Here is a 20,699-nt window from a genome sequence, read left to right as displayed (position 1 = left end):
AACGGACAGTTCTGATCAGATTCCCGTTTTAATGTCTAGACTATGAAGAGAGCACCGAAAGATTGATATCTCCAAGGTCCCAAAACCTTACCTGTGCCTATCTGTGAGGTGATACAAAATTATCAGATGAACTTGTCAGTGCAGTTCCCGCATTTACTTGAGCACAGACGCACGTAAAACCAGGTATTAATGCTTTATTGGCATACTAATTAACTGGTAGTACTGTCCCTATGTCGATTTTTAGTCTCTTTTCGGAGGGTCCCCAAGTAACTTCCATTCCTCTGCTCGAAATAGTCATATGACCAACCGTCTTCATCTCCATTTCACTCATCGTCCATCCTTTCTCCGTTTCCTTTTTCTCTACTTATGTGCAATATTTTCATGTAAGACGAGAACACCCATTAAAAAGCAAGGGATATTGTGAACTCGTTTCTTCTAACTTCTCGCTTTACTGGTTTCTATTTGGACAAGTGTTTTCGGCAACTCCATCTAGTTCGGGTCAGCTTACGGTGCACACAGCAATCTGTGACTTTTAATTATCATCTCACTAGGCCGATTTCAGGCTCAAGACTCCTAACTTTGAGTTATGTGGCTACCTAGGCAGGTAATTGCCTAGGAAGTTGTCCTACCTGAGTTATGCTGTGTGCTCTGATCAACGGGTCATTAATCACGACCCTTGCAAAGTGGTTCTCTGCTTACAGTGCAACTATCGGCCAGCTTTAGCAGGTAAAGGGGTTACTTCCGAGTCTATACGATCGCCTACCACCGTTTTCAGAATTCAACGATGGCATGATTGGTTTCGTCCCTCTGGAATGTAAGAATCCGGCAGCTGTGGCGATGCATCAGGAATTGATGGCCACGTGACTGCTGCGCCTTGAAGAACCCGGGTACGATGCCTCGACATTTCACATGCTCACCGTTTTAACCGGCTAAGATAACCTTATTTTCTTTTTTCCCTGCAAGTGGCGAGAACGGATCCAGCAATCTGGATGGTCGAAATGGATTCGGCAGAGTTTCCGCGAGCGATTTTCCGAATGCGGAAACCAGGATATAGTATTCCAGAACTCGCAACCATGGAACCACATAATTCTGGGAACAGACATTTGCGAAGAAAAAAATTGGACAAGAAAAGAGGCGATCTTTTTTCTATAATAATAATTCCCACTAGTATATTTTCGGATTTAGGAGGAACAAGAGGTCTATAAGAACCGGATCACTCGCACCACTGGACCTGCCATCATCAATCCATTCAATCTTTATCATCAACGCTCATTTTCTTCAGGTGTGTATTCCAAGACCTGGAAATACAAAAGTCCATTTTATATGCTGATTCCTAATCTTCAGGTACTTTTACCTCTCGATCCAGAGCATTTGACCCGCGCCTTTTAACGTCCAGTCTCTCGTTCTCGTCTCAACGATTCACATCCGTTTGCTTCTTCTTACTCCACACATCACCGTTTAAAACACCATCAAAATGCTCTTCGGTACTTCCATCGTCGCCGCCCTTGCCCTCGCGGCTGCCCCTGCCGCCGCCGGTAACAAGGACTTCCACCACAAGGAGCCTGAGGTGACCACCTACGTTCCCATCACCACCGCGCCTCAGCCCACCGGATACTATCCAGTCACCTCCAGCGTCCACCAGAATGCGACCATGACTGCCACCAGAGTCTGGGGCAACGGCAATGGCAACGGCACTAAGCCAGGCCACTATGGCAACTCGACCACCCTCACCGGTCCCAACGGTCAGCCCACTGCTACCCTGCCCGTTGGCGGCGGTGGCAGCGGCAATGGCAATGGCGGATCTGGATCCAACGGCAACGGCAACGGCGTCGGTGGTGGTGCTACTCCTCCTGCCGCGACCGCCTCGAACTTCATCCCTTCGAACCCCGGCTCCAAGCTGGAGGTCACCTACGTCTCGGCGCTCGCTCTCAGCGCCATCTGGGGTGCCTTCATGGTCATGGCGTAAAAGCCATTTCCTGCACAACGTCTACTCTCTCGACGGCAATCTTCCCTCTCTTCTCTCCTTTCTTTCAGCCTGCCATCAGTCTGTCGTTCCATAGCATGCAAGTCTTTGCTACGTTCGCTGCTGGAGTCCACATAAGAATAAAAAAAAGGAGGGAGGAAAGAGTGGTAGGTCATCGAGTAGAGTGCAATGACTGATGGAAAGAGATGTTCGTTTTGTTTTTTATCTGTACAATACACCATACCATACATTGGGGAAAAAAGGAACATGTAACAACAAAGGGACTGAATGGGTTTTGGGTGGCTGGCTACTTGACGTACAGAAGAATACCTATTTAATCCTAATCTTAATATCCATCGTTTTATTTCTTCCCCAGTTCCATTTACGTTTACTTACTGTGGGATTGGAGTCGGTTATAGAGGCGGAAAGGAAAGGGAAAGGACTGGCTGGGACTAGGATTTGGGTTTACAGAAAGGTTTACGGTTTAGTTATCAATATCAATCAATTAGGGATTTATTGATATTTATCAGACATTTTCTTCTTTCATTCTTGCATTTTTTTCTCATTTTCTTGTTTTAGCCTTTTTTACATTTGATCAATAGATAGTAGTAGTAGAGTAGGATGCGTTAAAAAAATCTTTCTTTTGTCCAATCCCATGAGTGTTATATTAGGGATCAGGTAGGTAGGATTGGGCCATCATTCTCTAGGGAACCAGCATACGTTATATGCGGGTACTTTAACGCCGATAAATGCAACAAGAAGAACAAAGGAAAGACCAAAAAAGAAAAAAAAAGAAAAAGAAAAGCAAACATGATAAGAGTTTAAAACAACCTCGAGATCCAAAAAGGACACAGAGAAAGAGAGAGGCAAGAGCAGATCTCATCCAAAGACCCGGTCTTGTATGGCATGGCATGGTATCAGCATCAACGGTCATATCACAGAAAATCAATACAGCGTCGTCGCTATCGTCATATAAACAAAGGAAAAGTCCAGCTGATCCAGATCTAATTCTAGGAAGATATTATCCAGTTGATCCACTGACAGGAACAGCCTCCCGTACCGCCATCGAAGCCTTGCTCGGAGTTCTCATCATTGTCATCTGTCGTGGTGGTATTGAAGACCCCCGGAGCCGGGTTGATCCAGCTCCCGCCGAAACCACGGAACTCCAACTGCAGCTTCTTCTCAGAGAAGATGATACGTTCCCTTGTATCCATCCCATAGCAGTAGACCATCTTCTTCTTCACATCGCCGCCGTGACGGTCCAGTGTGATGGTGACCGGGTACGGGAAGGATCCGGGGCGTGTGAAGTCGTTTGCGGAGGAGCTGGTGATATTCTGGTAGCTGCTGGCGTCTTCTGCCGTTCCTTGGGGGACCAAAGACATCGGGGACGGGCCTCCTAGAAGTGACATTTTCGATTGGGCTGGTCTGGTCCAGATCTGGATGAGGAAGCGCGTCTGTGCCCATGTGCATCGGACCTTGGCGGCGTCCTTGGTGGATCCGCCGTTCAGGTCGTCGGGGACTTCACCGGGGTCGCCGTTGTTCAGAGGGGCTGTGGATTTGAGGAAGGTGGAGCGGTCGAAGTAGGTGTAGAATCCGTAGTGCTCGTTTGGAAGCCCGCGGTTGTACAACCGTACGGGCTGAGACACGGGGAGCGGATAGAGATTGGCGGGAGCAGCAGTCCCGTCTGAATCGACATCCGGAGGAGGAATGACGTCTGTTAGATTGGGAAATGAAAAGTCATCGGCGCGCTTAGTTAGACGGCTGACTGGGACTTTGTCAGGCGATAGGACTGTTATAAAGAATGGAGTCTCCTCTCCGGCAAACGGTGCGGAATTTCCATCTGTCGTGTTTCCCAAGAAGGTTTGATCAGCCATACTAGGCGGCGCAGGCGAGGGACTGAAAAGATCCCTCGTCCTTAGCAGCTGATGCTTAATAAACTGTCCTGCCGTCACGGGGTTCCCAGCAGACCGTCTGTTCACAGTCGTAGTTGTATTCGACGCGAGCGTGGTGCTATGGGGGCATGTCCCGTTGCAGAATCTGACCTGGATCCTAAAATTAGGTTGGTTTGCACCGTAAGGTTTATTCTGGTCCTGCTGCTCCTTTGGGAGCGCGCAGCTCCACATGGTTGATGGATGCACGCATCCTGTCTGCTGCACATGGGCATCCGGGCCCGCTATAGTCAAGATGCCTGTGGGCATGGGAGGATAACCTGTCAAATTCAGCCATTGAGACTGGACGGAGGTTTCGTCTCTTTTCCATGTAAGTGTTGTTGCGAGGACGATCGCCACCACGATGATAATGAGAAACATGGTGCAGATGAACCCATACCACCTCCGTCTCACTCGTCCCTCACGGCCCGGCCTTCCAAAACATCCTCTATTACTGAAGCAACCTCTACCACGCCAGAAGCCTCCGAGCCTTCTGCCTGCAGCGTCTTCCCTCTCGAGCCTACGTCGTCGAGCTTCAACCTTGGCCCGCGCTGCAATGGGATGCTGCAAATCGGTCATGGTGACCGGAACAGGAGCTGGACGCGGAGGGAGATCAAAAGAACGGTTTGCAGCAGTATATACTTGTGGGGGTTGCTGAGGATGCTGCACATCTGACATTGGAATAGAACCTCCACCAGCCATCGCCTGCTGCGTACCGGGAGATATTGGACTAGGAGACTGCGGCTGTGGCTGGACTATGTATTCCGAAGGGAAGATCGCTCTGTAGCGGGGCACAGACCTTCCTCTCTGTGAAGATAAGTACGGCGGTGGTCCAGCCACAGGTGAAAGGCGGCTTTGCGATTCTTGTGGCGGGGCAGGGGCCTTCGGTCCCGTTGGAGGTGTATGGGGGTTTTCAGTCTTAGGAGCAGTTGTATTTCTCGACGTTTCAGCTTGTGTCTCAGAAACAGGTTGGAAAGTATTTTTCTTCGGAATTTGGGCTGTTCTCGCATCTCTGGTCGCCTTCGGAGAGGAATTGGACTCGTCGATCGCAGTCAAGGCACGGTTGGAGGGACCGGGTGCGGATTCCATCGAGTTACTGAAGAATGGGTTGTTTGGATTCACAGTGGCTGGATTAGGTTCGGTTTGCGTGACAATAGCTAGCCCTTTCGTATTCTTTGCCCCTGCATCATTATTATGATCGGGAGCGACTACTCGATCTGCTGGTGTTATCGAGCAGACATGGTTGATACATTCGAAATAGGGCTTGTCGCTGAACAGTTCGTAGGCGCAGGCTTGATAATACTCAGCAGCAGAGCCTTTCACACCGCCGCTTTCCTTTTCTGGTAGAATTGCTGCGTGGGTTTCGGGTGATTTATCGAGTAGGCTCTCACCCGGCTCAGTTTGGCGAACTGCACGCTCTCCGATATCAGGCCAGTCGACCAGGTCTTCTCGTTTCGCGGTCGCAGTCTCTGGCGTGTCGGGAGAGAAAGTGGACGTTTCTTTCTCCGTTTCTTGTTCCCACCATTTCTCGCTCGACTCTTTGGACGTCGTAGAAGTTGCAGAGAATGGAGGGATAGGCGGGGGTTCGTCGCTGGTCTGTGTTTTCCGGCTAGTCACCGTGTCGGACCTCATCAGCGGCGAGAGCAGATATGTCCACCATCCTTGCGACCGATGACTGTTCGTATCTGTGTTGATGCTGAGACGGTGGAGTATCCTTTTCTCGCGTTCATTTGAGTCTGACCGTCCACGTGTCGCTGATCGAGGGCTATCGTCCTCCTCGAAAACAGTGCTGGCGGACAACGAATGGTGTGGTCTTGGGGGAATACTAGATTTAAGCAATTCTGCACCTGTATTTCCATTTCTAACAACGGAATGAAACGCTGGGATCGCCGGGACCGGTGGAATGTCTGAATCTCCGCTTCCAACATACGGCGTGGGCTGGGAATAGACGCTAGACGCTGGTCGTGGTGTACGACTGTATTCAAGGCTGTCGGCCGTCCATGGAGCCTCCTCCTTTGCCGGTGTAATTACTATAGACGGTGTGACCGGAGTAGGCAGGGTAGCCTTGCTGTGAGCACTGTCAGGTTCTTTAGATGTAGCACTGTTGGTGTTATCTTTCTGAGGACCGTACCCATCGTATGGCATCTTGATTCCAATTTTAATAGGTCGGTCAGACGGCGACAGCTCATGTCTCTCATTAGATGAATACTGTCCCTCAAAAGTTGAAGGGCCCTTATCCGACTCCGCAGGCTGTCCGCCCTCGTCTGGTTTGATAGAATCGTCTCTAAGCTCCTCGTACCCGGAGTTTCTCCTTTTCTGCAACGCCCGTTTGATCTTTCGCCCTGCAGATCTCTCTTCCTCTCGAGCCTTGCACAGCGACTTCAAATCGTTTAGGTCCACAAATGTGGGTGCAGTTATAACATTCTGTTTCTGGGGCTTGTTCCGAGAGAAATTCGTCACCAAATTAAGACTGAGCCGCCAATCTTTCTTTTCCGTAATCCCATGGGTGCTTGGCGTTGGGTTGGCCCTCGCCAGTTCTGCTTCTGTCGGCCTTCGTGCATGCGAAGGATCGAGATACCTCTCCAGCGTGAACGCACTGTGACCGCCAGTAACCTCCGTTACAGTGTGTTTGAATGGATTGGGGGTCACTTCAGCGGGAGAGTTGAAAGGATTCTCCTTTTCCGTATCCCTGTCTTCCGAAGAGCATGTGGGACTCGGGATTTCCTCTGTTATCGGCGAAGAGAGAGGAAATTTAGGAACCTCTGGAGGTCGCAGGGCTGAGTTATCAGCTGGCATATTTAAAGGTTACCGAAAACAAGCTGAGAAAGAAAAGAGGCTAACCGATACAGAAACATGTCAGTCAAGCTCGATAGATCATCACAACAGGTGGCGCATCATATGCGGGAGCTCAATGCTTACACAGGAAGTACATCAACTCCTCAAAATGCACTCTCAAATCTGCAAGTGTGAGTTTCAGCGTGCGAAACAAGCCATTGCTCCAGGGAATGGCAAAGAAGAGAACCGTTCTGAAGCTGGATGCAAAAGATCAGTGGATTAGAACGGTCTAGACAATGGGACTGCTTGGTGAATAGACCCCAAACAATAGCAATAGAAAGTTGATAGCAAACAAAGAACAAAAAACAACAGCGCACAATGAAGGTCCGCCAGGGACATTCACGGAGGGTATAAAAGGAACTGCAAGTGAATGACGAGGAGAAATAGACCAACGCAGACAGAAAAGATGAAGATCAGGTGAAGACGGAAAAGTCTGCAAGCAAGCTGCAGAATCATTGCTTCGAAGAAGGTCGGCGACCAGGCCCTTACACGGGCAGATCATCAAGCTCAAGCATCTCCATGTGAAGCTCATGATTGGAGCCGTTCCGTGTCTTGAACAGCTCCCCATGCGGGAATACCCCCTTGAAACGTCTTGATTGGCATAGGAGACCCATCATCGGCTCTAGCAGTTAATGAAGTATCAGCAGCCTGCGATGCAATGCTGGCCATGAGAGGGGACTGGTGGACAGCCAGAAATCGCTGTTCTGTAGCCGCCGATGTTCGTGTTTGGACGGAGAGACGTGGGCAGTCGAAACCGGGCGAGGTCGAGATCGGCCAATCAGAACGCGCAGATGCAAAGTCACGGGAGGGACCCAAGACGGACCGGCGCTTGCAGGAATAATTATAGATACAGCGGGAGATAGATCCGATCCTCTTCACAGATCTGTTTAAATAGAAACTCGACGTCTGATCTGGTAAAGATCTCATCGTTTCCCGAGCTTAGGTAAGTAACGACATCAGGCAGTTGTCGATCTCTCGGCAATTGCATCTTCATAAAGTCTTAAAATTAAGTACAGCCACGGACATGGTCGGCTTGAGAACAAAAAAAAGGCTACTCCTACTAGGGCCGAGGGTCAAAACAAAAACACGCAGGAACTGCTTCCCACAGTGGGTCAGCTGAAGACAAATATATAATATAATGTAAAGCGAAGCGAATAGAAACGTAAAGCCAAGAGGATATCGAATCCTGCATCACAAACACACCCAATCCGCGTTTTGGTACACCCAGTGAGAGCTCGCAACTCCTCGATCAATCCAACAGAACCCTGGCCTGACCAAGATCAAATAAAGATGCAACGAAGATAGGAAAGTACTCCATTCCTGCTCCGTTTCTGTCAAAATATCCCCTAATGCAACACAGATGCCATTATCGCGAGGAAAAGTTCCTTCGCACCATAAACATAACATAATGCGGAATCGAAGAAAACCCGACTAGCAGCTGCAGACAACAAAGGCGAACAATGGGACAGAAGGGTCCCGCGGTACGTGTAGTAAACAAAATGCCAGATGTAGGTCATGCGAACAAAATAACAAAAAGAGCATAGAACGCGTCTCGCAACGGCATAAACAGAACTGCTCTGCATGTTATGATTCCCGACATGGGCAGCCAAATTACGCAGCTAGTCGGATCGATTTCTTGTTCGTATGCATGGCAAAAAGCGTGTCATCGAACTATCGTCTTTCTTCCGTATACTGTACTCCCTGCATCGGCGCTATTGACCCATTCATTATAGGGGGAAGCGTGCGCGCCTGATCCTGAGACATGGCAGACCCTGCAGCGTAGTTTGCATATACAGGGCCCTGCGACTGGCCATTGGGTTGCGGTGGAGCTCCGGACATCGCATGATGTTCGTAGACTGACTGTTGTCTGGATTGACCATTCGCCTGCTGCTGTTGGCTGAGCTGGGCCCGCAGCTCCTCAACTTCAGTCCTCAAGACAGAATTGTCCCTGCGGACCTGATTGAGTGTCTTCTCTAGTTGACCAATGTATTCAATTGCTAAGCAAGTTAGTCATGAACAACAATTCGTAGAGTGTAATGGATGTACCTCTTGTCAGCGTCTCCCATTTACTTGACTTATTATTCTGGCTTTGCGGAAGCCGCATTCGCAACATCTCGAAGCAATCCTTCATCTCGCTACGACGTTTCCTTTCGGCCAGTTTGTGCGTAACCCTTAACTCAGGGGTCCTACTATACGGCGTGGTACCGTTTGGCGACTCTGGGTCTCCCATTAGATCCCGCACCTGCTTATGTTGTAACGAGTGATGGTGTACACTCTGGGGGAGTTCTGCAGCTTATCAGCAGAACTCATGGGGAAATTGACATTGAACGTACCTTGCTGACCTCGAGGCAAACGCAGATCACCTGAAGAGAAATGTGCCGATGACCGATTCGACTTGTCATTGGTCGTCGATACCGAATTCGATCGAGCGACATCCGGGTCTGGAAATGCATAAGCCATACCGGCAGTGGGGGCTTCTGCATTGTAGATCTCGGACCGCGGATTCGAGGAGATCGCAGGGGCAGTGCGGCCAGCCGTGAAGCCTCGATGCTCCCCCGCCCGCGGTCCCAACGGTGAAAGAGGCTGCCCCGCAGAATAGCGGGGACCCCTATAACTGTTGGTCTTGTTCAGGTCCGATGTGATACCTCGTTCCCTTTGTAGACCAGAGACAATTGATGACTGCGACGCGTTGGTGCTGTGATATGGCGACGCGGGATTGATCGCCAAGGAGCTTATGCCTTGATTCATCCGACTGTCCACGCTGCTACGTCGCGAGTCCGAGAGATCCGCAATACTGCCCCTCTGGGAGGGTGCCTCAAAGTTCTGGTTTATCGAAGGAAGTGTTGAGTTCGGTTGCGTCGAGGTGAACCCAGGCGATGGTTGTGCACCGGCCGAGGATGGGGTGTTTGTTTGTTCGAAGGGTGATCGATCAGAGACGCTCGAGAGGCGATTCGGGGAGGGCTGAGACGAAGTGAGGAATGAGAGGGAATGGTGGTAATTGCCGGTCCCATTTGTAGTATTTGAGTATGTCGACGATCCTGCCGAGTCAGCACGTATTTATCAACGAACAAAATACACAGGGAGCATACTCGTACTCGGAGGCATCGACCAATTCCCCGAATCCCGCTCAAGGGTGTTCATGGAAGAGGCTCCAGGGGACTTCTCTGCTGGAGGTACGGGGGTCATGTTGGCGGTGAGAGTCGAGATGGAGGGAAGAGTCTGGGAAGTAGGGACTGTCGGTGTTTGAGGACCCATTTTTGATTCTTCCCAAGGGCGATGAGCGACAGACGGTTCCATGATTCCAATGGTTGCCAATGGTTGTTGTAGAATATTGGGGCGTGTCTTGTTCCTGATTGTGTAAACGGCTCTTCCTAATCGAGGCTACCTCCGCATGTTCGACTTATAGTAGCCCAAGGGTGTTTCCGCTCGATATCCCACGCGCCACACTCCAAGGAAGGCTGTACAGCGTAATTATGCTTATTCTGGAGCCTGAGCAACAGAATTGCAGGCTGACAACGAAACAAGGTGGCTGAGCAGCGGGAGCGCCGCGAGTCAAATGCAGCTCAACGGGCCGCGACAGATAGCTGATATCTGCCACAGAAGGTCCTCTCAGAGCTTGTTTGTTCTCCCTTCTTCGCCACACTCAGACCGCTGCGTTAATGTTGTCCCACGCTACGATCGCTACTCCAACATGTACTGTTCTCGGCAAACGATCGAGCCCCGACTCCGTGCGCGCGGGATGGATTGAACCTGAACAAAGGTGCTATCCGACCGAGGTATCTCGCTCAGACTATTCCGTGTCAAAGCTCCAGGTGGCCAAAAGTCGACCAGAAGCGGGGAGGGGAGGAGACGGCTACTGTCGAGGATCCTGGACCGGGGGGATGGCAGGGGCGGAAGGGCGGGAAACCGGACGCAGTGAAGGGCAGAGGAGGAAGAAGGACGGCTATGTCGAATGATCAGCATGCACAATTGGAGACAGATAAGAGAAAGAGAGAGAGAGAGAGAGAGATTGAGGGCTAAAGCGGAGCGATCATTGTTCTCGCAGAAGCCCCGATGCTGCTGCTGCAAGGCGACTGCGCGGGAGCGTACCTTTTTTGCGGCCACGCACGCCACGACACAACTAAGCGCGGCAACTAGAGCGTGATAGCAGCGGCCGGCGGAGCAATTGAGGATCCAAGCCTCTGGAAGGATCTCCGTGGGTTAATTAGGGTTAGGCCGTAGAATAACAGCCACGAGAGGCGAGAGTCGTGGAGACAGGGAGGTGACAGGGCCAGGGAGATTGGCGATCGGGGGGCTCTGACGAAGGGGGAGTAGAGGAATCTGATAAAAGGGCGGCGAGACGAATGGGAGTGCTAGCGGGACGATTCTTGAATAATGTTTAAGCTAGGCACTCAAGTGGAGGAGGCCACGCGCGAGTGCATGGGGCGAGCAACAGGAATGAAGAGAAGGAGAGGTGAGAGATGCGGTGATCGATGGGCGAGCTTGGAGATGCAGTGAGGGCATCCAGGACAGGACACAGAAGGACGCTCCCGCACCTCGCAGCCCGCATCAATCAACCTGCAGTGAACCCTCCGGCGGTATTAGATTTTATTCTTATAGATTATTGGAATCCCGTCTTTCCGATTGACAATTCTACATGTCTGCTGGGTGCACGATACATCAGATTTCTCTACGGAAAAAGTACGCCCCGGCATCCACCACGCTATCGACAGACTCGCAGCGACGATGATATCCAGGACCTCTCTGCAACGCCAGAATCATCAGCCGTCCGAGGGACCTTCTGCGGACAGAAGGATGACAGGCAGGGATGAGTCCGGCACAGCAGCACACAGCAGACTTTAGGAACAACGGCTAAGCAACGGATTAATGTGCGCTACTGCGCGCAAACCACGAGGTCCGTCTGGGGGCCTCGACTCCGAGGCGACTGGTCCTGTCGTGAGTTTCTTCCAGCCCAATGTTTGGTGCCGGCTATCGAGGCAGTTTGCAGCGACTCCGGCCGACCGCACTTGATCACATCGACCTGCCTTGTTTGGGCAATCGTGGTTCTCCCTTGGGCAATCGTCCTGCCGATCTGGTTGCTCCGTTTTCTCCTTTTTGTCTAACCGACGCTGACGAAAAGAGGAGGACAAGGGGAGGCATGCACGAATGGCCGTCGTCCAGAGGTCACGCCGGCGCGTCTGGTCGCATGGATGATGGGGTTTGCCATCCGTATGGGGACTGGATAAACGCAGGATACGGTCATCATGGCCTGTGGGTCTCGGACGTGCGAAAAGGGGAGTGGACCCTCTTTTTTAAAATCCTGCTCTAAATGTTAATCCAGCAGGGCTGCAAATGATATTGCGTCCTCTCCCTCTTCTTGCGGATGATGGAACGCGCTATCCAGCAAGTCCCGTGGCCCGTGGGTGAAGAATCTCGGGATCTGAAGGACCAGCGCGCATGTTGGACTCGAGCCGATCAGTGCTAGAACATACAAAGGAAGATATGCAACACCTGGCCGGCATGCTCTTCGTGATTCGAATCCCGTCACCACGCATCCAACCCACGTAACAAGCAGCTACCCGCGCGACGCTGGCGGCCCCCGCCCTGAACACGCGGAGTGCTGGCTTGCAGGATCTGGATGCGGCCTCCCTTCACGTGGCAATCCTGAGAGATCGTCTCCAGGGGTGCTGAAACCCCTGTACTCCTTGCAGGTTGGGATCCCTTGAAGCAGCGACCAGCCGAGAAGTTGATCCGTCCGTCCACATCAGGCTGGGGCTCATGGCTTGCTCGCATGGCAACCACCATCTGGTATCCGGATCTCCGCTGGCAGGGAAAGATTCCCAGCCAGCCAGAGCTGCAGGAGACTTTTTCAACGCCGGATCTGACTTCTGATCGCTTGACAGTTCCGTGGTACGGACAGGCTCATACGGGACACCACAGCCGGTTGCGGACGCCGTCGCTGACTGGCAGTACTGGCAGGGGATGGGCCCACTGGATCCCCAAAATTGGGTGCAACCTATTGATTCTTGCGACACATGGCGACCATGGCCAGGTGTAAAGATCGCTGCTGTTTATTGGCCCAGCCGGGTTCCCCAGCTTGGCTGACTGAGCACTCCGTACTTGTACGCCCAAGAGGCTCCAAGCCTCTATGGAAGTGTGGCAGATGCCAGCCTGCTTACGATTCGATCCACCGTGAGAGACACCGCAGGAGCACTATGGTCAGCCAGGTAGGACTCGATCAGATGGGGCACGTAATACGGAATGTGGGCGTCGATTTTGGTACGTCTCCGTACAGTAGCGGCTGCTGCTGCTTGCGGACGCCACCCGAACTACGGAGTACACTACGTACTCCTTCGTCCTGGCAGGCATTGCTCGGGAGGAGCAAGGTGGCGTTTGGCTTGGAGTCCGTCCACCGACTGACAGTTTTTGCGGAGAAGGCGGATCACCGCCCGTATCACTATCGCCGCACCGGCACTGCCGTCAATCGATCGGCCAGTTGACTAAGACCAGGCGCGCATGATCCATATCAGCGCAAAGGGCACGAAGGGAGTAGCCGGACGGATACGGCATCTGAAAATTCGGTCGAACCCCGCCGGTAGGATCACATAGTCGGCCGTGCGTGCCAAGAAACAGTTTCTTGGATTATGGAATGATAATCGCGTGTCCGTGGAGTTCAGAGTTTCCACCCTAGGCCCGGGAGCGCGGGAGTCGCAGATCGGGATGATAGCAAGTCAGCAACCAACCCTTGCCCTTGCCTCCACGACCCGCTACCATGCTCATGTCCAGCTACTGTATTCTGCTGGCTGTCTGTATCCACGTCAGGTGCACAACGTGCGCCGTGCTACTGCTGTATACTGTACTAAGGTTGTTCCGGTACTAGCACAAGGAATGCAACACACAGGGTCAATCCATGAGGCATGCAACTGAGGTAGTTCTTCACGATGGAGCCGGGGAACGAACAGTTCCCTCGCAACGCCAATCTGTCCTACGGTAAATAGATCACAATAACTAATCAGTGACAAGAGGCACATATGGAATCCTGTCACATTTCCTAAGCGCTCCATGCTGGTCCGCCACCACGCTTATGCCACCGAATTCTACTGCGTATGCTGGAGTACAAATCCTATTTCCAAATTTATCCTATCTCGCGATGGTGTGTGAAGCTTGGCCTAGCCGCCTCCTGGCCCTGTCCCTCTCAGAGACCCGCTTGAGCATAAATCCAGCAGTTCACACAATACGCAGTATATCACGCAAGGCATTTAACTTACCCTCAACGAACGATCTTGCCGTGCTGCGCCGTTGGACCCCGCCGCTCGCCCGCTAAAATTAAATAGGTAGACAAAAAAATACAGACCATATGGCATCTGCAGACTCGATAGCAATACTGCGTATTGCGTACTGCGTACATACAGTAGTATAGTACAACTAATGGCCTGACCACCTTCCTTACATACTGCACTACGTGCGACATGATATCCGTCCTTGTGGGAAGTGGGGTAAATGATTAAAACCCCATAGCGCGTGGTCTATCATCCGCAGTCATGGCCATAGCCATGGCCACCTATGACCATGCCTTTTCCGTTTCGTGCCATGCCATGCCATGGGGTGCGGGTGATGCGACCGCCACTGCCCGCAGACCAAACCAGGCCACCTACCTAACCTACCTACCTACTCTAGACAAGGTAAGGTAGGCAAGGGATCCGGGCTTAGATGAAGGGGACGGAATCGGACGTGCGTTTTAGTTAAGTAAGTACGTTATCCGCGAACCGTTTTTGGTCTTGGGTGTTAGTTAGAGGTCCTTCTTGTCTTTGATCCCATTTCCGTAAATATACATGGATTGGATACATACCTCTACCTTACTTCTATCAGTACCTACTGTATATGTACATGTACTACTGACAAATAGGCTAAGCTACCTAGGTAGCTAGTTAGGTAGTTAGCGATTGGGAAAAGCCGTGGCTGCCATGCTATGCCCATGCCCATGCTTACGGCCATGGCTGCCATGCCCATGCCGCATACGCCATATATGCTATGCCATCGCGGGTTCGTGGCTTTCATGCCATGCAGGTGATGATGCCGAGGCTACTAAGCAGCTAGCTAACTAGTTACCTTAGGTGTGTAGTTCTGCCACATGTCAACTGTCTGTGTGTCAATCAGACTTTAGCCTAGCCCGTGGGATCATGCATGGCTTATGGCTTATGCCTATCGCTATTGCGTTAGTGCGTACGGAGTACTGTGCACAGTAGTCTATTGATCCTACCCGTCCTATATCATGCGACATGCTGGCGATCGATCACATTATGGAGGAGTGTGAGTGGCTAGGCTAGATATGGAAAATACTCTCATGAGCTAATGCGTACTTGTACTACTATACATGCGGAGAGCAAAATGAACAAGGGAGAGGTTCAGTATAACGCTGCTTACTGTGTACTATGTGCAGTACTATGTAGTACTATGGCTACCTAAGGTATGTAGGTGTGCAGTTCAGGCCATGGGCGGTCTGGTTTTGTAAGCCAGTCAGATACATCCATGCACGGTACTATTGTCGACATAAGATAGAGAGATCAGTAAAGGCAGCGTCATAGACGAGAACGTTTTAATTTTTAACCCTTGTCATATACCATAACACAACATAGCTAATGGATTGTCATTGTCCGTCCGGCTGGAACTGAATTGAGCACCAGACGCCAGTTTTTTATATACTCCACAAAACAGCAACAATATTTATTCACACAAAGAAAACAAAGACACAATCCCTTTTTTGTTCTGAAAGATTGCAACATCATAAATCAAATCAATCAGATCTTCTCACTTCATTCATTCATTCGTCGTCGCCCTCTTCATCCTCATCATCATCCTCGAAGACAACACCAACCTCACCAGTGATATCCCACCGGTCGCCCTTTGCCGCGGCGCTAACGTACTTGACGAACTTGAGCGTGCCGCTGTCGCGGAGGACGATGCTCATCCTGTTCCAGCCGGCAGCCATGGTGAAGAGGATACCGTCGTCCTCGTCTCCGGCGGCCTTGTAGATGGCGGGGTCGGCTTTGGATTTCTTCGTCTTGGAACCGTCGCCTTGGTCACCATCTTCGTCGTCATCGTCATCCTCGTCGTCGTCGCCGGCCATGTAGAGCTCGTAGCCGCCGACGGAGGGTCCTTCTTCGTCGTTGTTCTCGGCTTTCGCCTTCTCTTTCTTCTCAGCAGCCTTTGATGAGGAGCCGTTCTTCTTTGGTTCTTCATCATCCTCCTTTCTGTCTTCCTCTTCATCGTCGTCGTCTTCTTCCTTCTCCCAGCCGGGAGTCGGAGTGAGTCCGATCGTGAACTCGAGACGAGGCACCTCACCGTCATACCCGCTGGCAAGGGTGTAGTCCTCTCCGCGACGGAAGCGGCGCGCCAGGAGGTTGTAGCCCGTGAGATGGTCCAGACCCGTGACGAGCGACAGCCACTTCCGGAAGGGCTGCGACGGGAGGAGGTCGTTCAGGAGTTCCTGGATGGGCGACTTTTCACCCTGTGCAGCCTTCTCCGCTGGCTGTTGGAAGAGATAGCGGTGCTTGTGCGGGGGACGGGCAACCTTCCAGTCCGTAGTCGCTTCGATCTCCGTAGAGGATTTGGGAAGAGCTTTCTTCTCCTGTTCTTCGATGTAGGAACGCACACGGGCGGCGAACTTGTCAGACAGGAAGCGCTCGAGACTGAGCGAAGACTCGTTGGAAAAGGTCTCGGAGAGCTCCTCCGCGACGTCTGGCGTCAGGTACGACGGGGCGATATACTTGAGCAGGAAGTCGAGATCCCACTCAGTGAATTCTGTATCGTCATCTTGCTCGACTTGCTTTCCTTTACCCTTGCCCTTACCCTTGTCATCAGCAGCCTTCTGATCTTCGTACATTACTGGCTTGGGCTGCGGCAGGTCATAGGCGTCGCCTCGTCCCTGAAGCTGCGACAAACTGCTCCGTTCCGCGAGCTTCTCTTCGAGACCCTCTTCGTATCCATCCTCCCCTTCCTGCGGGATGTGGTACCATCCACTAATCGCCATGCGGACCCTCTTCTCCTTCTTCCCCTCAGGAGGGTGGTACACCTCCTCGACATCGTGGAAGCTCTCGCCCGGCTGGACGGTGAAGAAGCTGAGCTGGTTGAACGCGGGTGGGATCGACAGGCTGTAATCGGGGCTCGGGATCTTGATATCCTCGCCGTTCTCATCCTTCACCGTCTTTGTAGGATACAGGCGCAGCGCGCCACCCCACTCCGGACGCCAGGGTGTGTCGGGATCCGTCAAGTACAGGATGTAACTGAGACGTCTGCTGCCAATGACGTCGTCATGGCAGAGCAGGTGGCAGCCTTCAGTGTAGACGTTGATGGCCATGTCGGTCTTACGCCCACTCAGCTTGCCCGATCCCGTCACGGACGAGAGGTATTCGCGGAATGTCTCAGAGTAGAGCGCATCACGCAGCTTAAGCAGCGATGGCAGTAGCGACAGCGCCTGATCATCCAGACCGTCCAGGTTCGCGAGGTCTCCAGACTGGAAGATCTTGTAAATGTCCGTCTCTTTCTCCGTGAACGAGAGGTGCTCTTGGATTTCGTTGCGGACGGATCGGAGGAGGTCAGGGTTGATCAGAGGGCAGATAACGCCATGTTTATAACTATATCGTAAAGAGAGTCAGCCAAATGTAAGAAGTTGGGTGCTGAATCCATTGACTGGCAAACATACGGCGCCGACTCGGCATAGCTTTTGGTGTACTTCTCGAGCTCCGCGGGCTCGAAGAGGCCCTCGCGAAAGCGCTCAATCACCGTTTCCTTGGAGAGAGCGCGCTTTTTAGCCTCAGGCTGGTTGCCGCCACCGAGTGAATCTCTGCCCGCAGTCTTACGCTTCATCTTTTTTGTCACGTTGGCAAGGCGGGGGAGGGAGGTGGTTCGCGCTGCGCTGGGGACTGAAACTTTTTGCTGGAGCTGCGGCGGTGAGAAATTCTGCGCTCCGATGCCGCCCTGGCGCCCCGACGTCTGCCCTAACGCGTCTTTGCGGGCATGTCCGGGATCGTACGACTATCGAGTTCTGCCTGTTATTGCAGTGTCATGTTTGTAGGATTTGTTCTGACTCTGTATCAGATTCATAATGATCAGAAATATGGATCAACAGATGTAGTGATATACCCGTTTGCACTTGTTTTATACATTGCTGCAGCGTAGATGGCGGTGTCGCAATACCACCTGGTGCAAGGGAAGTAGATCTGTAGACGCTCTTTATTAAAAAGCTCCTGTCTCATCCCATACAGCTTAATTGAAATAAGTCTTCAGGCTTTCAAGCCTGACATTCATAGATGTGCTGTTTGAGGATGAGCTCATCATCTATGCCCTTCTCGTGGATTAGATACCCATCCAGGGGATCCAGCCACGGGACCTGTCCAACCTTGCAAGATGCGTTGTCATGCTGCTCGTTTCATTTCTACATGCTGTACATGCTATAATCAACATCTGAAAAGGCAGTTTCAATGTCGGGCCTCTGTAGATCGAGGTCTGGATGGACACCGTACTGTAACCGCGGGTCGCAGTAAAGCCAGGTGGCGGTGCAAGGAACCTGGATCATGATGTGTCAGCAAGACATTCCGAACCTAACTAGCTCATGGCAGTGACACTCACCGTGAGTCCTGAACATCTGTGGCGAACAAGCTGTATATCCGCTGACAGCGCCTGTAAAGCATCTAGAATTCATGGATGCTGGTGAAGCGTCGCTGCCTGCAGGCTCGGCGGGGACATGTTCCCGCAGTTGCTTGTTTGCCGTTGACCGCAGTCTCAGCCCTTGTGTACACGTCTACATTTTGCTCCGCCGGGCTTCTTCTGTCTCTTCTTTCTAAAAATATTGACATTCAGCTGCTTCCAAGGACTCTGTGACTGGGATAGAAGAGCCCGATAGCCTGCCATGGAGCAGTCTCAGGGCCAGGAGAACCAGAGCAATGAGCGGCCGGGTACTCCACCCCGCCCGCCATATTCCCCAGTGACTCCAGTCTTTGCGCATCTTGCGCCTGTTCCGGGTGGAAATCCTATCGTACCTCCTGATTCTTCACCTTCTTCTTCAGCTAGACCTCCCCAGGATGGTGGAGTTTCCAGCATTTTCAGTGGTCCTCCCAGGCAGCCGTTATTCGCGCCGGAACCGCCTCCTGTCCCTATATCGGAGAGTGAGAACCCGGACGCCATCGCGCTGCGTTCTGCCATCTCCATTCTCCAGCTACAGAAACAGCAGAGCCTACGGGACATACAGACTCTTGACAAGATGAAGAAAGCAGCGGCCGCGGACCCCGAGGGGTTCGCACAGGAACTGGCCGCTGGCAACCTTACCGCACCGGCTGCCGGTGGGATAATTAACTTTACTGATCAGGAGGATGGTGAAGAGTCCAGAGGGAAGGGGAAGGTCTCAGAGTTTGGAAAAATCCCACCTCCCCAGAACATCGTCCGCATGCCCCCGATCAACTGGGCGAAATATCACATCGTGGGCGAACCGCTCGACAGGATCCATGAAGAACAGCGAAGACGTCCACCTGCTGGAGAGCCACGACGAGAAGATCCTACGCAAAGAGCCCCGGAGCATGTGCTGGCTGCGCCGTACAGGCCGCTGGTCGATAAGCTGGAGACCCCGGGGAAACCCCGAGGAACAACTAGCAAGGGAAAGAAAGCCTGATCAAGATTAATTCAATTATCTATTATCCACGAGTTCCAAGCTACCTTCAAGTTTCAGCTTTCATGATAAGTCATCGGATTATGAGTCTTTCGACGTCGTCAAAAGAAATTATCTATGCCTGTCGGCATATGGGTGTAAGAATAGGACCAAGATGAGTTCAACCGCCAAGAAAGATCCTGGAATTCGGCAACATATTAGTTTTTTTCTGCAACTGCAAGCTTTCGCTCCATATTTCATACCTTCGATCATCATCAGAAAGGATTCCTCTCAGCCGAACAGAGCCTTCTGAAGTCTGTCATGAGCCTCCCTAACCCTGTCCAGGTTGGATCCCGGAGGACATTCGGGACCAGCCTCCAAGTTGTTGAAATTGGGAGCCTGGTTACTGCTACCCACGTTCGTACTAGGCGTCTGGGAACCAGGCGTTTCCTTCCTACCGAGCTTGGAGATCTCGTGAGCCCTGATCCAAGCCTGCGCTTTCGGACAGTCTGGCTTGGTTTGCTTGAGGATACGTGCGATTGCATCTCCCGAGAGTGGTGGAGCATTTCCTGTAGTTCCGGCGCTGGGCTGGTTGGCGAAGCTCTAGCTGTTAACTGTATTTCTTATTGCTCTTTTTTCACGTCAGTATCTTACTGTGTTGCCCAGGTTCAGCGGCTCTGGGCGTCGCTTTTCCGTTCTTCCATCCTCGAAAGGAGCGCCCAAGGCCTGAGCCTTCTCCATCTTGAACTTGGCGAGAGACACGCGGGTGTCATCGTGGGGGCTGTCGTCCCTGCGCCTGACAGCCTTCTGGATCTCGGTTGGCAGGTACTCGATGTTGTTCGCGTTCCTCTTCATCCTGGCTCTGCGTATCAGACGTGGCTATTTCGTGGGCTCAATAGAAGTGGAATACTTACGTGCGATCCTTGTTCGAATGCCTTCTTCCTTCCAAGGTTGGAAGACTGAGATGTGTTAGATACAGAAACGTAATGAACAGCAAAGATATGCCTATTGTGAGCTCGGACGGAGAGCAGGAAGCTATGGTGAAGCTATGAGGACTCTGTGGCATCGGAGGAGGAGGATAAGAAGAGAGAATCTCTGTCGTCCAAGGTTCCATATCTAGACTTACTCGGGGGCGTCAAAGTCGATGGGCTGGTCGAGAGGCATGGTGAAATGACGACCGTGAATACTAATACGGACTGACAAAGAGAATGAGCGACGAGTGAGCGAATCTGATGGAAAGAAAGTATGATGGTGAATGAGTGTGGAACTTCTCACAAATCCAGATAATGAGAGAAAGAAGTTGTGCGTTACAACACAACTTGACGCGGTGTGAAATGGTGACAAGTGAGTGACT

At 51.9% G+C, this 20,699-nt stretch overlaps 7 protein-coding genes across 7 annotated transcripts; 3 read left to right on the top strand and 4 right to left on the bottom strand.

Moving 5' to 3' along the window:
• Window positions 1–1,474: 1,474 nt before the first annotated feature.
• VTN00DRAFT_5277 (uncharacterized protein) lies at window positions 1,475–1,966 on the top strand (the record flags this gene model as incomplete). The annotated part of the gene is made up of 1 exon (XM_069431790.1): window positions 1,475–1,966. One exon carries the CDS (start codon window positions 1,475–1,477, stop codon window positions 1,964–1,966), a length of 492 nt encoding a protein of 163 aa, XP_069287714.1.
• Window positions 1,967–2,973: 1,007 nt separating this feature from the next.
• VTN00DRAFT_5276 (uncharacterized protein) lies at window positions 2,974–6,687 on the bottom strand (the record flags this gene model as incomplete). The annotated part of the gene is made up of 1 exon (XM_069431789.1): window positions 2,974–6,687. One exon carries the CDS (start codon window positions 6,685–6,687, stop codon window positions 2,974–2,976), a length of 3,714 nt encoding a protein of 1,237 aa, XP_069287713.1.
• Window positions 6,688–8,397: 1,710 nt separating this feature from the next.
• Window positions 8,398–10,023, bottom strand: VTN00DRAFT_5275 (uncharacterized protein; the record flags this gene model as incomplete). The annotated part of the gene is made up of 4 exons (XM_069431788.1): window positions 8,398–8,723; window positions 8,773–9,012; window positions 9,060–9,764; window positions 9,816–10,023. The coding sequence occupies 4 exons, from the start codon at window positions 10,021–10,023 to the stop codon at window positions 8,398–8,400; spliced, it is 1,479 nt and encodes a 492-aa protein (XP_069287712.1).
• Window positions 10,024–12,496: 2,473 nt separating this feature from the next.
• Window positions 12,497–12,763, top strand: VTN00DRAFT_5274 (uncharacterized protein; the record flags this gene model as incomplete). The annotated part of the gene is made up of 1 exon (XM_069431787.1): window positions 12,497–12,763. One exon carries the CDS (start codon window positions 12,497–12,499, stop codon window positions 12,761–12,763), a length of 267 nt encoding a protein of 88 aa, XP_069287711.1.
• A 2,763-nt stretch (window positions 12,764–15,526) lies between these two features.
• Window positions 15,527–17,571, bottom strand: VTN00DRAFT_5273 (uncharacterized protein; the record flags this gene model as incomplete). Its single annotated transcript, XM_069431786.1, has 2 exons — window positions 15,527–17,339; window positions 17,408–17,571. The coding sequence occupies 2 exons, from the start codon at window positions 17,569–17,571 to the stop codon at window positions 15,527–15,529; spliced, it is 1,977 nt and encodes a 658-aa protein (XP_069287710.1).
• A 1,042-nt stretch (window positions 17,572–18,613) lies between these two features.
• On the top strand, window positions 18,614–19,369 carry VTN00DRAFT_5272 (uncharacterized protein; the record flags this gene model as incomplete). Its single annotated transcript, XM_069431785.1, has 1 exon — window positions 18,614–19,369. One exon carries the CDS (start codon window positions 18,614–18,616, stop codon window positions 19,367–19,369), a length of 756 nt encoding a protein of 251 aa, XP_069287709.1.
• A 267-nt stretch (window positions 19,370–19,636) lies between these two features.
• VTN00DRAFT_5271 (uncharacterized protein) lies at window positions 19,637–20,509 on the bottom strand (the record flags this gene model as incomplete). Its single annotated transcript, XM_069431784.1, has 4 exons — window positions 19,637–19,948; window positions 20,000–20,207; window positions 20,260–20,304; window positions 20,472–20,509. 4 exons carry the CDS (start codon window positions 20,507–20,509, stop codon window positions 19,637–19,639), a joined length of 603 nt encoding a protein of 200 aa, XP_069287708.1.
• Window positions 20,510–20,699: the final 190 nt, after the last annotated feature.

This window comes from Thermoascus crustaceus, assembly GCF_041956765.1.
Source record: "Thermoascus crustaceus strain CBS 181.67 unplaced genomic scaffold VTN00scaffold_3, whole genome shotgun sequence".
Lineage (NCBI taxonomy): Eukaryota > Fungi > Ascomycota > Eurotiomycetes > Eurotiales > Thermoascaceae > Thermoascus > Thermoascus crustaceus.
This window is presented reverse-complemented; position numbering and strand designations above follow the sequence as displayed.